This window comes from Patagioenas fasciata, chromosome 11, assembly GCF_037038585.1.
Source record: "Patagioenas fasciata isolate bPatFas1 chromosome 11, bPatFas1.hap1, whole genome shotgun sequence".
NCBI classification, from domain to species: domain Eukaryota; kingdom Metazoa; phylum Chordata; class Aves; order Columbiformes; family Columbidae; genus Patagioenas; species Patagioenas fasciata.
Window position 1 is genome coordinate 17,543,335 of NC_092530.1, and position 25,881 is coordinate 17,569,215.

A 25,881-nucleotide genomic window follows, 5' to 3' on the forward strand; every position below is an offset into this window, starting at 1 on the left:
AAAAAGTTCTTGTGAGGAGGGGTGGCTGGCTGTGACCAGAAATGGGGGGCCTGGTGGCACGCTGGCCTTGGAGCCACGGGGCAGCGCTTGCCGTGGGACACCAAGGCAAAGAAAACCCTTGTGCGACGTGGAAAATAGGTAAAACTTCACCTTGTAATTTTTCCTTTCTTGGTACTCATGTTCGAGGGCAGAAGCTGTGTGAGTTTCCTCACCGGGGGATGAGGGTGCTGGTCACCCCGGCTGTCTCCCCGGCGACTTCTCTAAAGCACTGGTTCGTGCCGGCAGAGGTTGTACGAGCTGGAGTCGCTGCCCACGGCCTCTTCCTCGGACAAAACCGAAGTTTTTTGCCTTGGCCCGGTTTCCCCCTGGGCGCGGAGCTGCCGGCTGCAGCAGCTGCGCAGGAGGAAGTTACAGCGCGGGGGAGCTACGGCAGATGCAGGCGGCTCTCGGTGACCTGGGCGGCTTCTGCCGGCGGCGAATCCTGCACACGGGCTGCACCGGGGGGGCGCCGCTCCCCGGCCCAGTGCTCCCCATCGCCGCCGCGCGGTGGCGCCATCGGACCGGCGAGCGCTGCGGGTGCCCCGCACCGGGCAGCCCCCCCGCCCCGCCCCGGGCAGGGCGGTGGCACCGCCGGGGAGGGGGCGGCGTGCGCCCCCCGGGACGGGTACCGGGACGCGCTCCTCCCTGCGGCGCCGCGGTGCTGCCCGGGGGGCTGCCGTCGGGGCGGGAGGAGGAGGGGCCCCGGCGGCGGCGGGCAGAGGCGCGCATGGAGCGGCTGGGGAGCAACGGGAGCTGCCTGGGCTGCGGGCGGGACGGGGGTCCGTCGGCACGGACCGCCACCGCCCTGGCGGCCGTGCTCATCTTCACCATCGTGGTGGACGTACTGGGCAACGCGCTGGTCATCCTCTCGGTGCTGAGGAACAAGAAGCTCCGCAACGCCGGTGAGCGCGGGGCGGGCGCGGGGGGCGGCGCGGCCGCGCTGCCAACTTGCCGGCGGCGGGCGGGGCGGAGCGGCACCGCACCGTGCCTGGGGCTCCGCCGCCCCGGCCCCGCACAGCAGCTGTTCCGCGCTCCAAGCGGGGCAGGAGCCTGCGGGGTTGGTGGGTGACGGCTGCGGACAGGTTCACAGCCCCTCTCCGTAGCATAGGAGCGGTAAAGGGCGTTTCTGTCTCGGGAGCCCCGGGTGAAGGGGTGGTGAGTTGCCGGTGAGCCAGAGTAGCACCCGCTCGTCTCTTCTCTGCGGTGACCCGAGTTACTGTTGGGGTTCCCGACTCTGTGCGTCCCGTACCGCTGCCTCGGTCTTCCAACTTCTCGGAACTTCTGTCTCGCAGAGGCAGCTACAAATCGAGGAATCTGAACTCACGTCACGACTCAGGTAAAACCCGCATTCTTCGGCTAGAAATATGCTGGTCAAGAGCCAGGAGAGCAGGTGCTGATAAGGAAAACTCCAAGTGCCAGAGTCAGGTGCAAGGGAAGGCTGCTCATACTTTTAAGACCAGCCTAATTACAACGCTGACCACTTGCTTTTACATCCCGGCCTTGCATGTGTGTTAGTTTTTTCATCTTAAAGTTGTTGTGCTTTAGTTGACCAACAGAAAGCAGAGTAAAGATTTTCTATGTTTTTTCCGTGAGTAATTTGGAAGTCTGTTTTGGAGCCTTATGTATTGACCTTGATGATGAATTGATCTAGGAAAATTGTGAAGTTGATATTGATATTAACCATTTTTGAGAAGGCTGTATTTCTCGAGGGTGTAATTTTTCCTACCATCAAAGTCTTGTCATTGTAGCAAAGAAATAACACTGGATATAATTTGCTCTGTAAGGAGTGTCAAGTAGTCTGTGTAGTGTTGCTTAAAACATACTGTAGAGGATGTTTTGGTAAGGACTACACCACTTTCCACTATTACAGTGAAAGACATAAAATGACCTTTACTTTTATAGCTTGTTAAATGGCTTTAGTGAAATATCTGCAGTGTTTATAATATGCAAGGCAAAGTTGTAAGCGTTTTGGAGATTCCAATCTCTCTCAATCTCTCTTAGTCTTCTGTAAATATGGAGTAACTCAGCAGCCTTCAGTAAAAGTAGCTGGTGGGTCAGACTGATGGGACAACTTTCCCCAAGTGCCTCTAAGATTTGATTGATTTATTGATGATTGTACACAAATGGCTATTGGCTTGGGCAGGCACTGGATGCAGTGACCTCAACCAGTGAGTTCGAGATTTAACTGATACGTGAAACATGGCCCATACTATCCACAGTACACAAATATGTTGTGCTGGGCTTACAAGAATTTTGATATAGTTGGGAAAGGCATTTACCGTTCTCTTTAGCTTTGTTTTAAAATGTGAGCACTGTGAGCTCGTGATCAGTGGTTCAGGGAAAGAAAATTGAGACACCCTTCCCTTCTCCCAAAGATAACTAGTGATTTATGCTATCTGGCTGGTTGGGCAGCAAGCAGATTTGAAACTATTTAGCTGCTTTTATCACCTTTCAAATTGTTAATCACTGGAATGCATTTCATGACTGAAGACTGCCACCACTGTGAGCTGGATTAAAGTTCCTGTGAAAGTGAAAAAGAACAGCTTTCCCTTGAAGTGATCATAGAGATATTTTCCAAGTCACAATTCTTGTCAGTAACCTGTTGTCCGCTCTACATACAAGCTACTGGGATGTAAGAGTAGAAGCAACACAAGTGAAATCTTTGCTGACTTCCCTGTTTGAGGGGAGGTGTCTCTCATTGCACACAGAACTCGAGCGTGATTAGCAGGGGATTCAGTGATACGTTCTTAAAAGTGGTGGAAGGTGTCAAGAGGTCCATCCTGCTTTGTTGACCTGAGCATCATTCCTCATTTAGTCAACAGCCTAAACTAGGAACGCCTTTGTGTCACTAGAGGGGTTCAGCAGCGGGAAAGCAAGGCAGTCAGACTGATGCTGATGATCTGAATTTCAGTGAGGTCTAAAATGTCTAACCAGCATCTACCTGTTGTCATCTTGTTTTGCAGAAAAGATCAGGTATGTTTAGGATATTCAGATATCCTGCATCTGTCCATATTAGGAAGTAAAGGGGCTGTCTACCTCCCTGGATGCAGGACAAGAAGTCAGGAGTCTCGGCTCGGTTCATGCTCTTCCTGACACGTGAGCAGCACTGTGAATGAGGGGGGCTCAGCCAAAACACAGCAACCAGGTTGAAATCCTTTGGACAAAGAGTTTCTCTGCTCACGTTCAAACCTACCCTAAGCCAATCGGATAATTGAAAAGGACACCAGTTATGGATGTGCCAGCTCTTGCCAAATCCTGCAAGCACCAAGCCCTCTGTTTCTGGAGCAAGCTCCTAGGGAAGCTAGCAAGAGCCCAGCTGCAAGGTCATCCAGCTGGAGCTAAAACTGTCACCAGGATAAGCTGGATTCAGACTGGGATGTGGAACTGGCTATGGTGGGTGATCACTCTTGTGGGGACAAGGTTACCAGTCCGTCCCCCAGGACCTCTCTGCAGTTCTTGGCACATGTCAGTACCTCTTTGCTGCCTGTAGCTACAGTGGGCAGGTTAGAAAGGGTGAACCTTTTTGGCAGCTGAAAGCCTTCACAAACCTGGCCGCCCTGCTGCTCCTGCCACTGCTGGAGTTTAAAAGCGAAGGACCTGACCTCCAAAATTTTCCAGGAGAAATCACTCCACTCCACTTTGCCTCTGGGAAGGTGTAGCATAAGTCTGGTGGTTGTTGATTTGATCTGTGTTGTTATTGGGAGGTGCTCAGGGCACTAAGCACAGAGTAGGACCCACGCAGGAGATGAGTGAGCTGTGTGTTACGTGGCATGTGCAGGACCATGACCAGCCAAAGGCTGCTGGCCTGGCTAAGTCTACAGCCCTTTACCTGTGGGTCCTGCTAGCCTTACAAGTGTGAACATCTGCAGTGAAAAGAGACAATATTTTTCGATGAGTTAGCCTGCTCTTTGGGCAGAGGCTCTGGAAATACCCATCTCTAGCGCTCCTGAACTTGCTGCAAACTTAGGCACACAGCCTAAACATGCGTTTCCTGAAACCCCACATCTCCCACCAGTGCTACCTGGAGCTCTGCATTGCAAAGAGCCATTTCTGCCACCTCCTGGGTCCTTTTCCCTCGTGGAAATGTCTCTCTGGAGAGCCAAAACCTTATTGGGGGCGACAGCGCAGGTATAACTCTATTGAGGTTGCCGGGCTCAACTGGCTTTTAATCCCCTGTATATACACTATAGCATAGCGTTGGGGATTTTGACTGTCACGTTGGCCAAAATCAAGCGTCGCACACAAGCCTGCATGTATTATGTCAACACAGTTACCTTTGTCAGCCAAATGTGTGCTCTTAACAGCAGTACTAGATCAGTTTGACAAGCCCTCCGACCAGAAAGCTGTGTTGACTAGCAGTAATTGTGTTTCTGTCTCCAAATACTGGGACTGCAGGCAGGGTAAGAGCCGGCACTTCCCGGGTCAGGTCTATTGCCCTCTGAAAATATTGGCACGGTGCTAAGTTTTTGTTTGCTTGAGTAGGGTTTTTTATTTATTGTTCCAAGACCTCTGGAACTTCCTGACTGGCCTGGGACATGTTTCTGTTCGTTGTTTTATTTAAGAATCAGTGTCAGGGATTTGGCGAGCTCCTCTATACACTCTGATGTGCAGGTTTTCTAGTTACAGATGTGAGAAGTGGTTAGCAGGCACTGGTGGGTATCTTCCTAATTTGCTTCTGGAATTCAGAGAATTTTGTTGTAGTGGAGAAATAAATCATCTTTATCTGCAAAGGTAAAAATAAATCCTTATACTTTCTACATCTTCTATATCAGGATGATTTCACCATACTTTTTTAGCATCAAACCTATTTTATTGATGGATTCTTGCCCTTTTCCTGATATTTACTGCCATTAGTTTTGTGATCGTTCAGGTTTTTTTTATAAAAAGTGTTGACTTCCAGCTACTAATTTTATAGTGCATTTTCTATTTGTTACGTATCTTATTTATTTATTAATTTGGCTCCTGTCTTTAAAAAAAAATCTTATTTTAAACAAAATAACCTTTTTGAATATAATACTTTTTTTTTTTTTTTTTTTTTTTTGGGTGGTGGGGAAGGGAGGGCTCTACTAAATCATCTTTAAATATCTCCCAGTGGGCACCATCCTGTTTGCTTATATTTAGGTGTTTTCTCTCAGTTATTTTTGTGTCTGATTTTTTTCTAGTTTTGAGAAATTGACCTTTTGGAGATGTTCTGTTTCCTTATCTTAAATGCAGTTGAGAGCTGTGACTGTTTTTCTTCCAGCTTTTGCAGGATTTCCTTGTCCTAGAAGGCTATCTATCTATTATATGTAGGTGTGTTGAGATTTTTTTAAAAATTATTTGTTTTAGTATTTTTTAGCACCTCAAACCCTCTAGCATCTGCCACAAGCCTGAAATTACATCTTTTCTTTCTGTACATTGCGGGTAGATGCCTCAGGAGCTGCTCATCTGTTCCGCTGATTCATTTGTCTGTAGTGAACTCCCACTGGTGCTTCTGATTTACCCATCCCCTGCCCCTCTGAAATGTCAGGGGCTCTGCAGCAAGTGTCTTGGCTTTCTGGTGGGAAATGTGCTGTTTGTTGATGAAAGAGTTTGAAGGTTGCTGGGACTCTAGAGGACCCTGGAGCTGCATCCCCCTCCCTGTTCCTGAGTCCTCTAATGTGTAAGGGTGACACCCGGCACCCCATTGCTCTTCCGTGGGGATGGGTGCCTGTGACATCAAACAGCTGAGCTGCTGACAAGTGGTCTCGTTGCTTCTCGGCTGTTGGTGGGGAATAATCCATGCCAGTGTTTGCTTTTAGCTTCGTTATCAACTCACTCAACTGGACAGTGATGGATTTGCCATATGAAGCTGACTGGCAGAGATGCTCCCTGTGCCGTGGGAATGTTCACTGCAGCGACGGGGCTGCTTCAGAGAAGCCTGGCTGGGGCTTGACATGGTGGTTGCATGGGCTGTAAGGCTGGTGCAGAGCAGCTGCTGGTTGTGGTCTGTGTGTGAGCAGCAGGGTGTACCCCAGTGCGCCCCACAGGCTCTGGGAGTGGAGGAGCAGGCATGCTGGTGGGGATGTGTCAGTCGCTCCCTGTGTCCCTCTGCTGCAGCCCCTTGCCCCTGTGGCTCTGCAGGTGGGGGCTGGAGCGAGGGTACTGGCTGTGGGAGGTGGGAGGAGTGGGAGCGACAGCAGGGTAGAACCTGTGAGAAAATTAATTTGGATTAAGGTAAAGTGTGAGCTTTAAGTGTAATAGCAATGTGAAGTCAGAACAGTCCCAGCCTGTTTTTCCCCAGCAGGTGATTTGCACAGTGCGATACAGAGGAACGGAGCTTTGCTTGGTCTGTGCCACAGCTGTGGGGCACAGCCCCATGGCCAAGCTGATGTGGAGAGGTCTCTGACAGCATCACCTTCATGTGCTCCAGATTTAGTGGGGGTTCAGGTTGGGTTCCCACCCAGATGCTTGCACATCTCCCAGCGGTGCTCTGCCGGGCTCCTCCTGGGCTGCGGGAGCAGGAGGTGCCTGGAGTGCCGAGGAGGAGGCTCAGAGCTGCCATCCTGCTCGGAGCAACACACACCGCCCCGTGCTGTCCCACTCCTGTGCTGTGCTCCAGGAGCTCCAGGGGAAGCAGCAGCTCACTGGGGCGTGAGTGGTTCTGAAGCTTTTTTTGGAGTGCAGTAGCTTCAGAAATAGTTCTAAATTGGTCCTTCGTACAGCTTGATACAAGGTCCCAAGGGGATTCCATCCCCTCGACTCTGTGAGGTCAAAGCCACCATTTTTTTTTATTTCTATTTTTTCAGGACACGCCCACCCCCCTGCTCCTTACGATTAAAATACTGCTAGTTTCTTGCTGAGTAGTGCTCAGCATGCATTTCAGATACACTGGCAGTTTGACAGACAGATGGTATGTGGTCAAGTCAGTGATTGTATGACAAATACATGATTTGAGAGAAATTAATCAGGTTGCTGCTAGAAACAGTAATTATGGCATCTCTGAACTGAGGAATATTTGTCTTTGCAAAATATTCAACAAAAGTTTTGTTATGTGTTGGTGTAGGTCTCTATACAGTTATCCTCAAATTAGTTGAAACAAATTTCCTCTGATTAGGAAGATCTGAGTCTCGTACCTCACAAAATAACACCCTGCCCTCTCAGGAGGGCCACCCTATGGAACTCGGCACAAGAGTAAGCAAACTGTTCAGCCCGGTGCTGAGCTCCCTTTGTCCCTCTCTGAACTCCGAATGCTTCCAACCCCTTTAGCAAAGACTTTCTTTTTTTTTTTTTATTCCTTCCTTTTAGCCCCAAATGATATCACTGCCCCAGCACTTGATGTTCCTGGAAGATTTTGAGAGCCAAGTACTTGCTTAGATAATAGCAAATAATTAATTGCCTTGCAGACAGTCCTTCAACACAAGCTGGAACGTGTTTTGGGAACAGGGAAGGTGGGTATGTGTGGTCAAAGTAGTTGTTCCCTGTGTGACTTGTTGAGTGATTAAGTAAAAGGTCTAAAAAGACAACTGTCATGTGATGGCCTATAAATAAAATGGAAATTAATTCAGAGGTGGTTTTTGTTTGCTTTTTTTTTTTCTTCTTCTTGCATTTTCATGGCGTTTTGTTTGCTTTTCTTTCTCTGTGCAGGATGTTTAAACCTTTCGAAGCCTGTCCCACAGCAGAGAGCAGGGGTGGAGGAACAAACACAGGATCATCCTTTGAGCTGGTTGGCAAGCAGAAGGCTGTGCTACAGTCCTAGGACACCCTGTCCCTGATGGGAGAGGTCTGATGGGACTGCTCTTTGTGGAAGATGTAGAAAGAAACCTGTGGAATAGCTTTCTCATGCTTAACTATTCTCATTCCTGAAAGCTGGAGTGAGGACCAGTGAATCTCTGTCTTCTGAGACGGTCTACTTGATGTTTTCAGTTAAGAGACCTCAGATATTTCTTTGCTGAACAGTCCCTAGCATCATCTTCAGATGTGATGTTGGCAAATGCTGCAATGTCTATGGGGGACTCAGGTCCAGCAGCCCAGTGTCTGACCTGTGCAAAATCCCTGTTCTGTGACTTAGACACAATAGTTATGGGCCTGGGCTTGATCCTGGGTAGATTTCAGGCACAACTGAGCTGGACGCTGGAGCTGCTGTGTGTCACAGCTGTGGATCCAGGGCCAGCATGAAAGGGTCCAGGTAGAGATGGGTTCAGTGAGTCCTGGGGTAGGAGGATGCATGGAAGGTGAAGAAGGGGGAGGAGAAGTGGGAGTGCTGATGGAGTGTTCAGCATCTGGTCACAGGAGGTGGAGTGGTGGTAGGATGTGCCAACCACAGCCAAAGCGAACAAGGGCGGGTGGTAGGATACTCGGGTTATATGAACTGCACCTCTTCCCATCCCAGAGGGAAAGATGGGGAGAACTGGCAGCTCTGCCTGCTGTAGACATTTGTGTTTGATAGTAAGGGCAGGAACACTCTAGAGACCCTGATGTCTTCTGGGAGGGAACATAGCTGGCCCTGTGGGTGCCAAGCAGGCGCACAGCCTGCAGTTCCCATGAGCTCTACAAGCCATAAGTTAAATGGAGCCTAATGTATTTTGTCTTGCTCCTGGCCCTGTGTCTGGCCTTCACATCTCTGCTGTGAGTTTTATTTCTGCAGATATTGCAGCAGAAAGTGTAGCAAATTGAATCTTAATGGGGTGAGTGAAATCCACAGCAGAGTCACATTTGGATGCATCAGGAACTGGAGCCCTGGCCCATGCTTCTGGAGGGAAACGCTGCCCAACAGCCGGGTGGGAGGAAGCAGCCCCCCACTGTGCCCCACCATGGCCCCTGCCAGGCAGGGTCTGCCCATAGGAGACAGGGTGGGAGGCACAGGTCTCTGCTGTTGCTTTAGCTCTGTCCTACTTGTGGGGAGGTTCACAAATAGGGATTTAGGAAAAGGAAATATTCTCCAGGTGGTCCACGATTTTCCAATGACTTGTGCAGGGTGACCTCAGCGGCTTAAGCCAGTGTATGAACATGACACAGAAGTGTTTGTGGAGTGGGCAGAAGGTAGAGAAGAGGGAGTAAACATCTGGGGTCCCGGTCATGGGAATGGGTTTGGGCTCTGCTTTTAGGGTGGAACTGCTGGAGACCTGGAGGATATGATCTGTGCCCAGAACTGCTTCTTCTCTACCCACCCGATCCACCTACTTTTTCTCCTGTTTGTGTTTCTTGGCCAGTTTCAATGGCAGGAGCCATCCACATCTCGCTGTCCTCCTACTTTTTCTTACTGTTCTCCCACTACTTCTTTGGCCCAGAGTCCCATGTACAGGCTGCTGAAATGCTCCTGCCTGGCTTTTTTAGTGTTGTACATTTGCCCTCCCAATGTGTTCATCAGCACACAGCTTTGAGGCTTCCTTGGGCCAACAGAGTCCCTGGCTGAGGAGAGCAGAGTCACCAGCATCGGCAGGAGGGATCGAACTTGCCTGTATGATGAGAGAGGGAAGAGCTGTTGGGAACTGTTGTGAGGCACATGACAGAGGAGGGAAGGGTTGGGGACATTGGGAGAGGTGTGTGGGCCTCCTGCTTGTGTCCTGCAGGAAACAGTGAGGCAGGGATGGCAGCACGGTGGCACTTCCTGTTGGTTTCTGAGCCAAACCTAGTGTTGTTCTTGGCTGGTTCCTAGGAAAATGGATTATACTGTATTCAAAATATTCACTCCTGGATTTAATAATATTGCAAAAATAACTTAAATGTATTTCTTTCAGAACCTTATGGTATTCCATGGAAAAGCTGTCTGTTTATCTGCTGGTGTTGCCAAGCACATATTCCAAAGCCAATGCTCATGCAAGTCATTGCTCTTTTAAATAGAAGGGAGAACAATAGCCTGTGACTGTAGCTTTGGCCATGTGCTGTCTGAGGACAATGTCTGTGCACTGTACCTTTCACTACCTACAGCTTTTCACCAAAGTTTCATGGGCCATATCTCTCTGTTGACATTGCTAGAGAGGTGCCTTGGGGAGCAGAGCCAGGACTGAGCAGCTGGGTAGCCTTCCTCGACGACCGCACCTTTTCCAGGTTGATTTGTGCTTCAGTCTCTGCACCTATAGAGACTGTTCTTTAGTCTCTGCATGTCAAGGTCCCACCTCCTCATCTTTTATTTTGAGATGTTCCAGACCATTTTGGAAGTTGCCTCAGTTGTGGAGGAGCTGGGAAGGTGGTGGAGGTCTCTCGACACTGGCCTGCTGTCTTCTCTGTGGAGCTGACATGAGCCAGCCCGAAAGCAAACCCCAGCCCCTGCAATTGATTCCTCAGCCTTCCAGCACCCCAGGCCAAGCCTGTGGCTTTGGGGAGGAGATCAGACCTGAAATTCAGGAAGAGTCTGCCCAATGCTGCCATGGGCATAAGGTGGATTAACTTTATCTCAGACGTAGTAAACACCCCTTCCAGTGCTTGACACACAGACTAAAAGCAAGGCATGACAACACAAAGTATCCCTGCAAGAGGCTTCCAATAGCAGCTGGAGTAGTCTGGAGTTGGAAAAATGTTTATTGCTGCTTTTCTCTCACACTCTCTATTGTCCTCTCTAATGCTTCCCTCCCGCCTCTGCTCTCCTGACTCCTGGTGGAAGGCAGATCGTGCTCACATTGACAGTATCTGTCAATATCTGACTGCAAATATATCAGCCTCTTCTGAGGTTTGCACCATTGGTTTGTTTCAAATGGCCAGTATGATCTCAGCATCTCAATAAACAGCAGTGGCAAAGGTAAGATGAGTTAAAAGTTATCTGTCCCCTGCCTTCTGTCACTAGTTCTGCCTGTTGTCTTTCTGACCTTTCCAAAAATATTAGCACCATCTCTGGACTTTTCAATGCTTCGCTTTGCAGGGAGAAATTAAGCTAGAATAAAGTGTATTGTGCCCTTTTATGCAGAAGTAGATGTTGTCAAGTCAGAGATTGTATCTTGGCTTTTCCGAGGGAAGACTAGAAGTAAAAGAAACCTTTTCTACCAACCGAAGTTGTGAGTGTTCAGTCTGCAGCAAGCTCTGCCATTATGTCTTGGGTCTTAAGTCTTATACAGTCTTTCTACTAATCAAAACTGATTAGGCAAATCTAATTGGACTAAGTTGAAAGCTTGCTGACAGAAACCTTTAAGAGTAGGTGTATTTGACAGGCACTGAAATGATCAGATATTGCAGTACGGATTGCAGTGTACTCATGTTGTTCCTGACCAGCCAATTCTTAATGATCCGAGGCCTTCCCAGGGACTTCAGAGGGCTCGGCTTTTGGGATGACAGCTGCAGTGAACACATTCCCGGCCTCATCTAGATTAGCATCAAAAGGTGGGGTGATGCTGTCTGCCACCACCTAGCTAAATTCTTTTAAAAGGCAAGTCAAGATAGAGGATCTGGGAACTGACTTTAGGTGGGAAAACTAGTGTTTCCCATGCAAGGCAATGAAGGATTAAAACTGACTTGCCTTACCTAATTAGGACACTAATTAGCTAATGAGAGAAGCCTTCCCAGTGTAGCTGTACCATCAGAAGCCATTAATTAAAAGTCTTGTTAAATCCCAGGCTGGGCAAAGCCTTTGAGATTAGTGTGGAAACAAGAAATAACCACTGGATGAACACCAGCACTGTGTCCTTTAGCAGACATGCAGCCTTCTCCGTGGAGTCTTTAAAATAATAAATTTGCCTTGGAATAAATTATACAGATAGGAAAACAGAGTAGCGGGCAAGCAACAGACAGGACTTATAAGAAGCTAGGCTGTTTCAGTCTTCCTGTGGCAGTATCTGTTCTTCCTTACTGGTATTTCCACTGCATTTCTCTCATTTGTAATTTATTTTTTGAGACAAATTTCTCCCAGGAGAGGATGGATTTCTTCTGATTGATCGTTAGCTCTACAAAACCAGTCGAGACTGTTCTCATTGCTCTGATGAACCAGTCTTTCACATTCTTTCTTACTTTTGAAAGTGATTCTTTTTCCGATTTGCAACAAATGTGGAAAGTTACCCCCTTTTCCTTCCATGTGGAATGAAGACAAGTGATCAAACTCTGACAACTTTTTCCTGGAATGTGATTCTGCGTTGTAATCAACCCTTCTCTTTTCCTCTCCCCCATTTTTAAATGACTTTCAACTCCTAGCAATCAACGAAACTGTGCTATGAAGAGGTGACACAGATGGCAAATTGTGATCCAATTTTCCGGCTCTGTAGTGTCTATGACTCCTTGCAGAATCTTGTCCCGGGAGGGCGCTGTGGAGCGCCGTGCCCCTGCTGCCCTGCTCCCGCTGTGGGGACACGAGCGTGTCAGACCACTGCTCTCGCTGACTGGTGGGAGATGCTGCCTTGTAATGGACCCCCTTAAAGCAGATTTTACCCTATGGTTTAATATGCACGTGGGATTCTCAGTTAATGGGCAGGCACCTCTGTGTACATCTTGTTGGTGAGGTTTGCCTGTGAGGTTTTAATGGTTTGTACTCACAGAAGATAAAAGATGGCAGAGAGGTGGCTGGCATGAGCGTAAATTTGGTGTTAAGGGGAGTGTGCTTGTGCTGCAAAGTTGTTGTGCGTTGTGGTCCTGTGCTTGTTGCTGTATGGCTGTAGGACTGGGGTGATACCCCGACGTTGTGAGGGTCCTAACTGCAAAACTGGTGAGTTGTTGGGCCAGGTCCCTGACCACACGTTATTGCCTTTAGCTGTGGTAAACTCCCCCCCCCAAAAAAACCCCACAAACAAACAAACAAACAAAAAAACCCAAACCAAAACAAAACCAACAACACCAAAAACACACCAAAAAACCAACCAACCAACCAAACAACTGGGGTGGAAGGACACAGGATGTTAATTAAGAGGAATTGCTGAGCAGCTCTTTGTCTGGTTTAGATTTCTGCCATGGATGTCTAAGACAAGTTCATTTTGAGATAGAAAGCTGACTGGTAATTCTGCACCATGTCACCCAAGAAAAGAAATTCTTTTTTTAAAGAAGAAGAGACAGAGAAGTCAGTTCCTGCAAAGCATTAATTTTGTACACGTCCTTCCACACACCCTTGCTTCTCTAATTCTACTGAGACTGCCTTTTCACCAGGGAAACCAGGAAGGGAGGGGAGAGGTGTTGTGTCCAGGGCATCTAAATGTGTTTGTTTGCTGACTGCAGGACAGCACCTGGTACTGTATGGCACTTCTGTCTTTGGAATCCCAGCAGCCCTTTTTGTTCTGAAGGGTCTGTTCTAACTCTTGGACTTTCCTCAAAGTGGGGTCATCAGTGTGTGCCAAATCCTTTTAAACATAGTTGGGTGGGATTCAAATTGGCAGCCTGCTAAACACCATAAGTAACTGTTTGCGCAGCCACATTTGTTGTGCCACCCTGGCCACAATGCCGCCAGCAGAGCATAAATGTATTCCCCTTTGCGTTAGAGGAACAGATGGTTTCCTGTGGCTCTTGACCGTGACCACTGGTGTTTTAATTCTAATAATTCTAATAGCAGTGCAGTTAGGGTGGATGCTAGTCCCAGGACACATCCATCCCTGCTGTCTCACTTGCACTGGTTTTGCAGAACGGAGCCAGTCCTGGCCAGGCATGCTGCTGGAGGCTGCCAGCCACAGCGGTGCTGCGTGCAGGGCTGGCCGCCCTGCGGCCCCTGTGGAAGGCTGGAGCACTGACGTGTGAGCTGCCACAGCAATGGGCACTGCAGAGCTTGGCACATCGCTGTCGGGAACAAAAGGTGATGCGTGCAATGTGCATGATGTCACTGTATAAGGAGAGGAGAGTGGGAGGAAATCAGGGTGGATTCAGGAGAGAGAATGACCATCTCCCTTCTGGGCATTCTAGAGGTCAAAATGCTTGAACATCTCTGCTGTAATGGAAAGATAGATGCTTTACAATCATGCTAAAAAGATATTGCATAAAAGACTTCTGATTTGACACCTTTAGTCCTGACTGGTGCCAACTTTGAAGCAGGTGAGGTATCTGCTGGAGTGGCCTTCAAGTGGCACAGGAATGGCAATGGGAGAAACGGGAGTTTACCTGCAAAGCTGGTAAAATGACAGCCTGAAGCTGAAATGTCATTTCATTGCAAAAGAGATGAAAGTAGCTTTTGCTTGAATACAGTCCCTTTCTTATACCTCTGCCTGTGGTGTCTGTGGCTGTGTATTTGCCGAAGGTGGTTTTCAATTTCCTGATGTGGAGGGTGAGAATAGCTAGAAAGCTCTTGCGCTGGCTTTCTGAACAAGCTGTGAAAACAACTGGATGCTGTTGATATCCCTGGAGCCAAACTGGGCCTGGCAACTTTTATCCCTATCCCTCACACTTAAGAAAGTAAGAGAGAAGATGTGATTTCTTTAGCATGGTGACGAGCTGTGGACTGTAACAGGAGCACCCTTCCCAGGGAACTGCTGCTGGACTAATACATTTCAGACCCAACATGTGCTGCTCATGTGCTGCTTCATCTTGAGATTTAGAGCTGTGAGACCTGGAAGAAGCTAAGATGTGTTTGTATCCATTGCATCACCAGGTTTACTTTATTTCTGTCAGAAATGCCTAGTTTGCATTTTAACAGATGCATCAGGGACAGGGGTAACACTTCTCTGTCTTGAGTACTGCTGGTGGTAGGATGTGAGACCTATAGATCAGCTGTCTGTGGAGCTATAATTTCACCTGCATTTTGTTAGTTTTTCTGCATTGTTATTTCTTCCCCCTTTAAAATTATTTTGCTTGTACGTGCTTTTCCAAGCTGTGGAAAGCTCTTGGCATTCGAAACAACCTTCACCACAGAGAACACAATTCTTCTGCATTGTCTATCAGCAAGTGTTTTACAATTCATTATTCTAGCACCGCTTATGTTTTCAAACATTTATGGGTGGCTTAAATATATTAACTCTATGTACATGTACATTATGTACATGTCTGATAATGCATCAGATCTGTTCCTCAAGCCGCTTGTATTTAGCTGTCTTCTTCACAATTATGCTATATTAATTCTTTCAGTGATCAACAGTATCTGCCTAGAATTGTGTTGGGTGTATCTTGAAAAGTAAGAAGCCAGCTAAAATTCAAACCTGTACAAGACAATCTTGACATGAAACTTGAAGGGGTGTGAAGTTATACCTAAAAAGAGCATCTCTGTTTCAAAACCTGCTCTGTCATTTTCCCTTCCCTCAGAGCACTAAATAATCTGCATTAAAACAGTTTAGGCGAGCAACAAAACACATATATATGTAAGCAGCAAAAAGACAAAAATAGAGCAATATGAGTCCAAAATGATTTTGTGGAGCAGCTTGGAGTTTTCTAACTTAAGGTCTGTGTTCTGAATCATTCTGCAGAAAAGTAACTCTTTGTCCATGTGAATGGATTTGGGTAGGCTTTAAAAGGAAAGGGTGACGTGAAGCCTGTTGCTTGGGTGCTTGGGTTTGCCTTATGATGAGGACACTGTATTTTGAGGTCACCTCTACTGCATCCTCTCAGTCTCCCCTTTCTTGTGATGTTCCCTTGGAAGCAGCCAACACAGTTTCACACTGGGAAGCGATGTAAAGCCCATGAGCAGAGTGTCATGGCATGGAAAATATTTGCTCTCTTCTGCCAGTCATGTCTTTCATCTTCCTTAATCTCTGAACATCTCCATGCATAATCTCTCCTATCATTATAACCACACTGGAACAAAGAGTGTGATACCTCATAACTATTAATCTCTTTGCTTATATGACTTCCATTCTCTTTCACTTACATTAAAAAATGGATTTGTATTTCCTGTTGTCAGAAGTCAAGAATGCAGCATGTGTTTAAAAAACACACACAAGACTGAAACTTTTTCTATTTTTGGGGGGAAAAAAATCCCAACCATAAACTGTGTTCAAGACTTCTCAAGTATTTAAGGAACAGTAGTAACTGTTTTGAGGAATTAAGCTTCTGGAGTTTTATATGAGAACTACACAACCTTTTTAGGTAGTTGTGGAAAGGAAAGATAGGGTGTGTGTGTCCAGTTTGCAGTCCAGCTCTGGGATGTTGATTTTGCAGAGCTGTACCTGAGGAGGTTTAAGTGGCAGGAAAGGTGTAAGATCAGTGACTTTGCATTGTGTCCTTCCCTATCCCTCTGCTTATCCTGTGTGCTCAGGCTGTGGGCAGGGGCTGAGCCTGGCCTCCCAGAGCAGAGCCTGAGCTCCTGCTTTGCCTGGTTGCTTTTACACCAACATGAGTGGCCCATGCGCTTTGCCATCTTGCCAAAAGTTGTGACTTCTATTAAAAATAGTTGATTTATCAGTGACTCTTGCATCCCAGGGATTTCTATGAACAGCTTCCTTGAAGGCTGAAGGGACTGAACGGGGAGGCGTGTTTTACACTGTTGTCCTGAGAGAATGGAGATGAGCCTCCTCTGCTGGCAGACACAGCCAACCACCATGTCTGAGCTGAACAGCAGGCTTCTTGCATGCTAATTGATATCCAGATGTTTCCTTGAAATGTGTTGAGTAAAGAAAAAAAAGATTGCATCCATAGGATACCAAAACACCATCCTAGATCATGGCTTTATTTAATCCAGCTTTTGATTTAGATTCTATTTTTTAGCACCATTTGGAAAACTTCCCTGAACAATGTGCAGCAAAGACTATGGAAAGCTGAGCATTTTTTCACTCTACATACCCAGTCCCCTACAACCTCATTCCTTATCTAATTAGCAAAGCAAGATGACTAGATGGTAGCATTTTGTGCAAACTCATATATGCACCCCACTGTCTTACAGGGTTGCACAGACCAGGTTGTAAATCAGGCAATGTCTCTTAACTTCCACGTGCCTTCATCTCTTGCTCTGAATAGATAAAAGGAGTATAATAGGAGGCAGGTATGACTCATGCCAACTTTACACATACTTGTCTGTGATGCTACTTTTAGGAATGTTTCCTTCTCCAAAGAGCTAAATAAGAGCTGTCATCCTGAAAATGATGACCAAATAAGAAACTGCAACATGGAAATATTAGGAGAGGGAACAGCATGTGGCTCTTATAAAGGGCTGTAGCAACTGTGGAGACCAAAACAATTTGACTTGGTTTCTGGGGACAATTTTTAAAATGCAAAGGTGAAGTAACCCAAGAGGAGCTGGTTGCACAACTGTATCCATCACTGGTGGCATAGTCTCATTTTGCTTGGCATCCAACACCTTCAAGCCAAAATTTTAGGGGAGTTTCAGTAAGAAGAGTATGCTGTAATTACACAGTGGCCATTTCTTGTTAGAAGAGTATCTTGCCAAATTGTAAAGGCTTTTTTCTCTTCTTCCATGGCTACCTCTGTTTAAGACCTGCTTTGCAACAAAGTCAGTAAAGCCAGGCTTTTTTACTTTAGAAAGTGGAAGAAGTGCTGCAGGTTAATGAGCAAGGCTGGAGGTATTTTATTAACACCACCCTTGGGGAAGCCTTATTTTGATTTATTGGCAGAAATTTCACAATTTGGCAGTGCCATCTGGCAGACTTCCTCTTGCCTGGATATTAGGATCAGTCTGAGTAGAAAGCTTTGTTTGAATGTGAGCTTCAACACTGCACTTTCTTGAAATCCTAATGCACACATGTAAATGTTAAGAGTTTAAGATAAACCAGTAGTTACTGATCAATGTAGTTAGTGTTCTAATTCACATATCTGTTCTAAATAGAACTTTTCCAAAAGCTTCTGTCTAAATTTAAATGGACTGTTTATAGCAACCAGTCAGTAATACAATAAACTGAGCAAAATGTGCTGAACATATGAAACAAGCAGGGTTATTAAGTCATGAATAAATCGGTGGTTCAAATCAGCTTTCACTAACGATAGTGCCCATTTAAAGAAAATGTACCATGTAATTCAAAGTGTTTCAGAATTAATAATAATAATTACCTTCTTAATCACCAGGAGGCAATGTTTATTTCTCTTGCAGCCGAGGAAGCCTTAGCAATGCAGGATTTATATTTTTCTACATGTAAGCCTCTAATTTCTTTGTAGCAATCAGATCAGACACATGCCGTTGTATGGGATTATTCCCCTCTGCTGAATGGGGAAAGTCAGAGAAAGATTACAAATTTGGCCTCATATGTTGTTTTAGGAAGAGAACGGGTTTGACTCTTAATTTCTATTCTATGGGGAATTGCCATGTCCAAGTTTGGCTTTTCATATTTGGAATTGGAACAAAAAGTCAAAATTCCCTGCAGACGGAGGAAGGTTGATTCCAGCTTATCAAAACTCTTTGTTACTGCTGAAACGTGAAAACATGTAAATGTGCATATAAGGTAAAATTGAATATTTGCATAGAGATAAGTTGAGCTGAAGCATGTTTACCTATCAAGCTAATTCATTTAGTCATTTGCTACTGAACACTGTCTAAATATCAGCATGTTTACCATGATGATTTTGTGTTTTGGTGTAGCAAGGTTTTCTTTACTTGGTAGAGAACACTACCTTTGAAAACATGTGTTCCTAACAGCTCTGCACAGTTGAGATCATCTGTGCCCCTGAGCATTCAGCAGCCAGCTCTGCCAGGGGGTCACAATTCCTTAGACCTGGAGACAACCGTGCCCAGGGGTGCAGAACTCACCCATGGGAGCAGCGACCAGCTGGGGTTTGACAGGAATCACAAAGGTGACCATTTTAGCTTGGATAATGTCTTGTACAATTAATAAAAATAGGAGCATTCTATAAATTGTGGAGGGTTTACTTTAGACAAGAAGCGCATCTCATCTGGGTAACCAGGTTGTCTTCCAGTATGGGTGGCTTCTTCCAGCGGTTCTGCTGTGTGTCACCCGTGAGAGCCTCGTGCCCGATGTGGCTCTCACCCAGGCAGCGCAGTCATGGCTTTCTAGAGATCACTGAGATAACCAGGAAGTTAGGCTTAAATGATGCAGGCTTATCTCGGAGGAGACATGTAAAGATCTGTCAGACTTGCAGGTACACGTTTTCTGTGAACACATCCTAAAAATTTTCTTTCAAGTATGGGCTCCTATAGCATCAGCTCATGCCAGGCACAGCGTCTTCCCTCCCTGCCTGGCCCCAACCACTGCTTTTTGGCATGTTTTTATCTCCTGTTAGGTAACTTGTTAAGTGAAAGCTTTGTGCATCAACTGTCTTGTAAGGTTTATGAAGAGATTGACTGGGGTAGTGTTTAAAAATGAACTCTCTTATTAGAAAAGATGCTATGTTTTATTAATATTGCATATGACTCTGTGTGTACTGGGCTGTGCATCAGGGAGGAGAACACCCTTAAGACACATCATTTCCCTGTTGCCCAGTACACGTTTCCTTGAACTTTTCTGTGAGGCAGCTCCTTCTGGCAGCTCTTGGCAATGTGGCACAGGAGCAGATGACCCTCAGATCTGCTTTGGTGTGGCTGTTCTCATGCTGAGAGCATTCAGCAACCCTTTGGTCTCCATGAGGTATGAGAAAGTGTTACCTTAACAAACCTCTCTGGATTAATTCAATGTGGTAAAAATTGTTCTTGTTTACCTGGCTTTCTGAACACTTTTTGCTTCTACTAGCACTCAGAAAGTCCAAGACATTATTTGTGTAGAGAGCTGAAAACACAGGGAACTGAAGCAAAAGAAAAACAATCAAAGTGTAAGCTTTCTACAGCTTTTCCAAGACCCATGTATTGTGACTTCTTGTCTTAGCGCTCTATGTCACATCTGGGGAAGCCTGTTATTTATTGTATTGGAAATAACTATTTGAATTAATCCCTGTAGATATATACAAGTAAGTTCCAAATCAAGAGGGAGAATGTGAAGTTACTTTATGAGCAAGTACTTTCTGCAGTTTTTATTTTTTGTGGTGCTTGATGCCCTTTATCCTCACAAAACTTGGAAATAGGACAGTTCATGACTTGGAACAGGCTAAGGTGGAGTCTGAAGAATAGAAAAGCACAAGGAACAACTTCTTAACTCGCAGCGTTGCCTACAAACCCATGTTAGATACTTTCTTCAAAACCGTCTTACAAAGCAATGCTCCAGAAGCAGTGACACGGTTCACACCCAGTTCAGTACACCAGGATCAGCCCTATTGGGAATGTCCTATGTAGCAAAAAAAGGTGAAAGCGGTTTTACCCTTGAGACTTGTCAGTACCGAGAACGGGAGTACAAAGCGGGTGGGTTTGCCTACAGCATTATCAGGTGCCACCACACTTGCTGTTCCTTGTCCATTTCTGAAAAATAGAAGAAAGCACCTGGGGAGTGGGATAGAAATGGGAAGAGAGGAATGGTAAGGACATGAAGGATTCCTTTGACTGTGGGATGCAGATTTATGAGTCTCATAATAGGACTCATGTTTGCAAGTGTGTTTTTGCTTTTCCTAGTGAGAAGCAGTAGTCCAATCCTGTTCTGTTCAAGAGAAGGATCATTACACTCTCAGCATGGATACTATTTCCAATTTTCCACATCCTTTCAGTGCCTCAGCAGTCCCTGGTGAAGATAAAGTCTGTTTAGTTTAGTTTTGTTTTGTTTTTTCCAGATGAGGTTGTGTGGTGTCCTCCATTAAAGCCTCTGTGACTGCATATCTCTGGGAAATTAGTGCAGATAGGTAATCATTTGAATGATATCATGTGCCAGAGTCAAAATCTGTGTAATTATTTAAAAGACTGCATACCCTGTGAGCTATAGAGTTGAAGAAATTTGTGCCTTCTAACCTGGGCTTTATCTAACATCTAGTTTTGTCTTGGATATTATGTGAGTGATGAAATATATTTAACTTTAGGTCATTCAAGTTTCCAAAATACATCTCCAGAGTATTGGTAAATTCTGAATTTTATTTTGTACTATATTAGGGTTTGGAAGATTTCTTGGATGCATTTGTAATGAACATTAATCATAATCAGAGGCATGTAATCTTTTGGGGCTTTTGAATTTGTGTCTTCTCAATGTTTGTGTGACTGTTGCAGCAACTGCAAATATTGATGTAAACACAAGACCACATCCATGGAAAGAAATCCAGAAATTATCAGAAGACTTTGATGCACACTGAAGTATGGTGTCAGCAGAACCATTTCCTTCCTAATGTGTTTTCACTTTTCTTCATAATACAGGGAAGAGCCAGCTTTGCCTTCCTTTACAACAAAACTCCGTACATGGATAATAATCCCACTAAATACCACTATAATATTTTTAAACCATTTGCACCTTGCAGGAGAATGTATAAGGGGTGAAGGTAAATATTTAGAGAAGAAAAAGGTACTCTAATAGCCTGAAGCCAGTGGGTGTGTGGTATGGACGAATGACCAGGAACATGTTGTAGGATGCGCTGTGGTGAGGCAAGGCACAAAAGATCTGTCTCATCATGTGCCCAAAGGCTTTGGACCTGACACTTCAAAGTAACAGCAAACTTGGGTTTGTTTTCAGAGGGCTGGTTCCCACGCAGTCTCTAGCATGCTACCTTGGCTCGGGGCTGAATGAACAGTGTTTTCATTTCCAGCTTTGCCTATAGGGAAATGAAGTAGCATATGTTTTAAGACCTGCTACTTCTCCTTGCAGAGGTCACACCGATTCAGTGAGAACTGGCCTTGGCTTCCCATGACACAGCAGTCTGAGGGGAGAAAAACATGTGGATCCTGGCTTAAATGGATAATGTGAAATGCAGATGTGTCATTCTGCCTTGGCCTGATGTGTACAGGGGCAGGGCTGAGCCTTCTGCTGCTGCTGAGGTGAGTCTTGCATCCTTCCTTTAGAGTGTCCCAAGTGGAAAGCAAGCTGCACCTTTTGGGTCCCTGGAGTGAGTGTGCAGTGCCCTGACCCCCCGACTTCCCCAGTGTTCCCTCCATTATTGTTCCCTTCCTTACTCACAACACTATTGGTTTTGCTCTTCCTTTAGCCCAATCCTATATGCAAACAATGCTGAGAGAGTGAGAGAAATGGGAGAGGGTGGTGTTTTCCTTCTTTCAGCTCTGAATGCTGGAGCTGTCTCAGGAGGGTGGGAGCACCATGCTCCTTCTGTCATATCCATCACAGAATGAATTTGAGAATGGCTTCTGAATTTACAATGAACTAGCCACAGTTCTAAGTATCATCTTGCTCCTGATTTTTCTCTGTTAGTTGAACACAATGTCCTGTTAGACAGGGAATTGCCCTGCTGGCTCTGCAGCAGGAAGGCAGTATGGGAGGAAGGGACACTTTACTCCTCAGCTCCCATTGCTTTTTGTCTGTGGTTCCAGCCTGTGCAGTCACATCTGCAAGTACCGCAAGAGAATAGGAAATCCACTCAGTTGTGTTGCTGTAGGAGCACAGTACATCCTAGCAGTAGTGTTTTCCTCAGGCTTTTTCTCACTTTAAACCCTTATGTTGTCATCTTATTATTCTTGAACGTGTTTCCTCCTACCCTACTTTGTCTTCCAAGAATGAAAACTTTAAAAATAAACATTAAGGGTTTTACAGATAACTGCTTATTTTTGCTATATTTCCTGAAGACAAAGCTCAAAGATTGTAGAGGAAAGATACAACAAACTGCAGTTCTTCCTGAGAGGGCTTCCTTCTTGATGAAGCATTCTGGCTCCAGCCAATTCTTTACCCAAATTTTCTTTCTTGGCCTTAATTTCAGAATATAACCAGTTAATACTGGAAGAAAAATATGGCCTTCAGTTCTTATCTTGGGTTTTCCTCTGTAGGCTTTCAAACCTGTGAGATTCATGAGATGTTGGGATACAGGTGTTTATGTGGTTCCCTTCCAGGGAGCGGGCAATGACAGGACTTCACATCCTCAAATGAGCGCAAAATGGTAATGTATAAGAGTAGAAACCCTTGTTGGTGAAAAATGAAGTAGTCCATTTCCTAGATTAATTTTTAAAAAAACACTTTTTTTTTTTTGTTTTGGTGTTATATGAGGAAGAATAAAATAGTAGTTTTGACATCTTCAGAAAAGAAGGTTTCCTTGTAAAACTTTAGTGGAAAAAAACCCCAATCAACCAACCAAACAACACAACAACCAACCCTTCAGTTTTATCAAGAAAGTAAAAGAGCTTGAAATCACAGTGAAATATTCTGCCCCCATATTGTTCATTCAGAAATTTCTTCTTGGTTAATGGCAGTGAAAGTTACATTTTCTGAAGTACTGAAGAAAAAATTGTGTCACAGCAGGAGCCAAATACTCTTGTTTCAAACAAAAGGTAGTTTGTACAACCTGTGTAGTGGAGTGCGCTAAGCAGCCATAAAGTGTGCAAGAAAAGAGCAGTGAAACTCCAGATGCGATACTTAGATCCAGATCCAACAGGCAGTCTGCCTTCAGTGGCCTGATAAATTGTTCTTGATTTTGTGGAATAGGTTAATTTCATTTAGGGAAGGGAAGGCAAAAAGAGCAGGTTTTTTGGGGCACTGCCAAGTGAGAAGATTAAGTCAGCATCAAATCCATTAGTGAAATGATTTATCCATGTTGGCTAACAGCTTGTTCTTTTTTTTTCTTGGGTGAAAATTTAGGTAACCCCCAATCTTGCTGCTGTATTGCAGCATTATGTGGTGGTTACTCTGCTTAAAACTTTTTTTTCTTTTTTAAGCAGATTTAGTTTAGTTTTATTTTTTCATTGTGACTTTTTCCTTTTCTGCAAATGCATGGGACTTCATTTCTGGGAATATGAAATCCTAATCGTTGGAGGCTACTGCAGAACATGCCTGCAACCAAAAAAATTGCTTCTATTAATTGCACATATATATGTGTCCGTTATTATTCAGTGTCAGCTTTGAGCTTCCTTTCAAGAGACCTATTCCTGATCTCCGTGGTGGGCCTGCTTATAGTTGTCTCGCCAGTCTTTGTTTTCTTCATTTTAGTTTCCTACCAATTGGAACCTCATGGACAGAGGTTCTGGTATCAGTTGAAGTCCAAACACTGATGGACACTTTTTCCACCTTTGGTTTATTTATGTGCCTGTCTTTTCTGGATTCTTTGCTAATTTCCTTGTCTTGGATTTTGCAAGTTCCACCAAGAGACATGTCTGCTGACTATTATCCTTACCTTCATTGGTCTTGATGAAGCAGACAGGACTTCAGGTAAAAGTCTTGCTTTAGAGGAGACATCTGCTAATAAATCCTTGCCTGCGATGAGATATTCAGTTTTCCTCTTCTAGACTGAGACATGGAAGGAGAATTAGTTTGACTTTGAAGCCAGCAGCAAACTCTCGACAGTTTTCCTCGTCTTCAGCATCATTTGTAGAGAAGATGAGTGGCATGTTGAATATGAAAATGAAGCCAGTTTTCCCATAGGCTTGTTGGTGTCTGTAGTCTCCAAGGTATGCATCTTTGTTCTTGATGTTTTCCTGTCTCCTGAGGAGGAAGGTGACAGGCCTGTTTTATGTGATTCTGTGATTACCGGAATTGACTCGCTGGAAGCTGACATCATCGTAAATGCTGCCATTATCCCAAAGCAGCCTCTGCATGTATTTCAGGCAGTCGGAGAAACTTGTAGCATTTACCATAACAGTGATTCACAGTGCCCTGTCTTTCATAACTACCAGACCATCTGAGGACTGTGCAGAAAATGCTGCTAAAGAAACCCAAACAATAAACTGGAGTAAAGAGAATGAAAGTGTTCTTGTCAAAGAAGCTGTAGCTGCTCCTGGTGCAAAGGTTTATTTGCAGACACTTCAGTAGGTATCGCTTCCACAGAGCCACATCCCTTTTGAATCTCTGCCACACACGCTCTAATGTTCCTATACTTGGGCCCAAGGGACCGGGTCCTGCAGTCTGCTGTGCTGTGCATGTGTATCAGGAGACATAGGGGGCCTTTTGTTCTTTTGATGAAAATTTCACTGCTTTTGCTCTTAGTACTTCAATGTCCTTCACGTGTTCCTTCCCTGAGTAGATGCTGCAGTCATATCGCAACGCAGAGCTGCTGGTAGTTTTAGCTGCTTCGGTCTTCTTGGCTGTTACATAGTGCTATTGTTACATCCAGAGTTACAAGTTGTGATATTGTATACAGACAGCAAAGCTCTTTTTCTTGGCACATGAGCAACTGTTAAGTTTTGGGAAGCCAAGAGGGATGTGTGAGTTTTTTGTTAAGTGAAACCCGCTGGGAGATGCGCAAGCAGCAGGAGCCTGAAGGGGAATCCAAGGTTGGACCTCAGTTCCTGAGGCTGTGGTCTCTGGGAACAAGGAATTGGCTTTAGGCGCCAGTTAGAAAGAGCAAATTGTCTGCAGGCTGTGTGTGACCACCTCTATTCCAAAACAAGCCTAAATTAAACAAGCAACACTCATAGTTTACCCATGAGCTTCATCACTGCTTTCTCAGATGCTGACCTGCAGCTTCTACCCTGTTCCAGAGGACAATGGTGTCTTTGTTCTCATACAGTGTGATTTACAATGGACCTTTCCAATTATCCTCTAGAAATCAGCTGGTGAGGTTTCTCTGGAAGAGATCTTCAGGCGTTTTTCAAACTGACACAGGCTGCAAGCATGGAAGTGTTGACAGTCCAGGACCAGACCATGACCGTATTCAGTTGCGTCCAGCTTTGAGCATGAAAGATTTCCAAGTCAAGTGGAGGCCGAAGGACACTGCTGCATGCAGCAGTCCAAGTTAGGAGTTAGTCAAGTCCTCTTCTGATTCAGACTGCTATTGTTAGGAATCCCCAGTGATGTTTGTTAACCCAACTAACTCTGTTCTATTCCAGTGCCAACAGGTCCAGTTACAGCACCTCTAGCAGCCAAATGTGCTTCTGGTCCCATGGTGCGGTAACAGCTCCTTCTAGTGCGGTGGAAAGGGTGCTACCTGCTGAATTTACAGTTGTATGTACTGCAGTTCAGTATTTTTCTTCTAAACCCCTCCTGGTTTGGGGGATAGATGGGGATGCCAGGACAGGTAAATAGGGCTGTGCTTCTGCCCATTTCATCCCACTTCTTTTGGTTGTTCTTGCATCTTGCAGGCTTCTGAGACTGCTCTGCACAGGGCTGTTCAGTTTGGGAGAACTGCCCAAGGGCGAAAAGGTAGGCACGTCAGAAATAT

At 45.4% G+C, this 25,881-nt stretch overlaps 1 protein-coding gene across 1 annotated transcript in view; it reads left to right on the forward strand.

The window, feature by feature from the left end:
* Nucleotides 1-433: 433 nt before the first annotated feature.
* Nucleotides 434-25,881, forward strand: part of GPR50 (G protein-coupled receptor 50) — a 44,982-nt gene continuing 19,534 nt past the window's right edge. Inside the window, 3 exon segments of the mRNA XM_065846494.2 lie at nucleotides 434-497; nucleotides 500-593; nucleotides 595-941. Of these exon segments, the coding sequence (XP_065702566.1) occupies nucleotides 434-497; nucleotides 500-593; nucleotides 595-941 (505 nt within the window).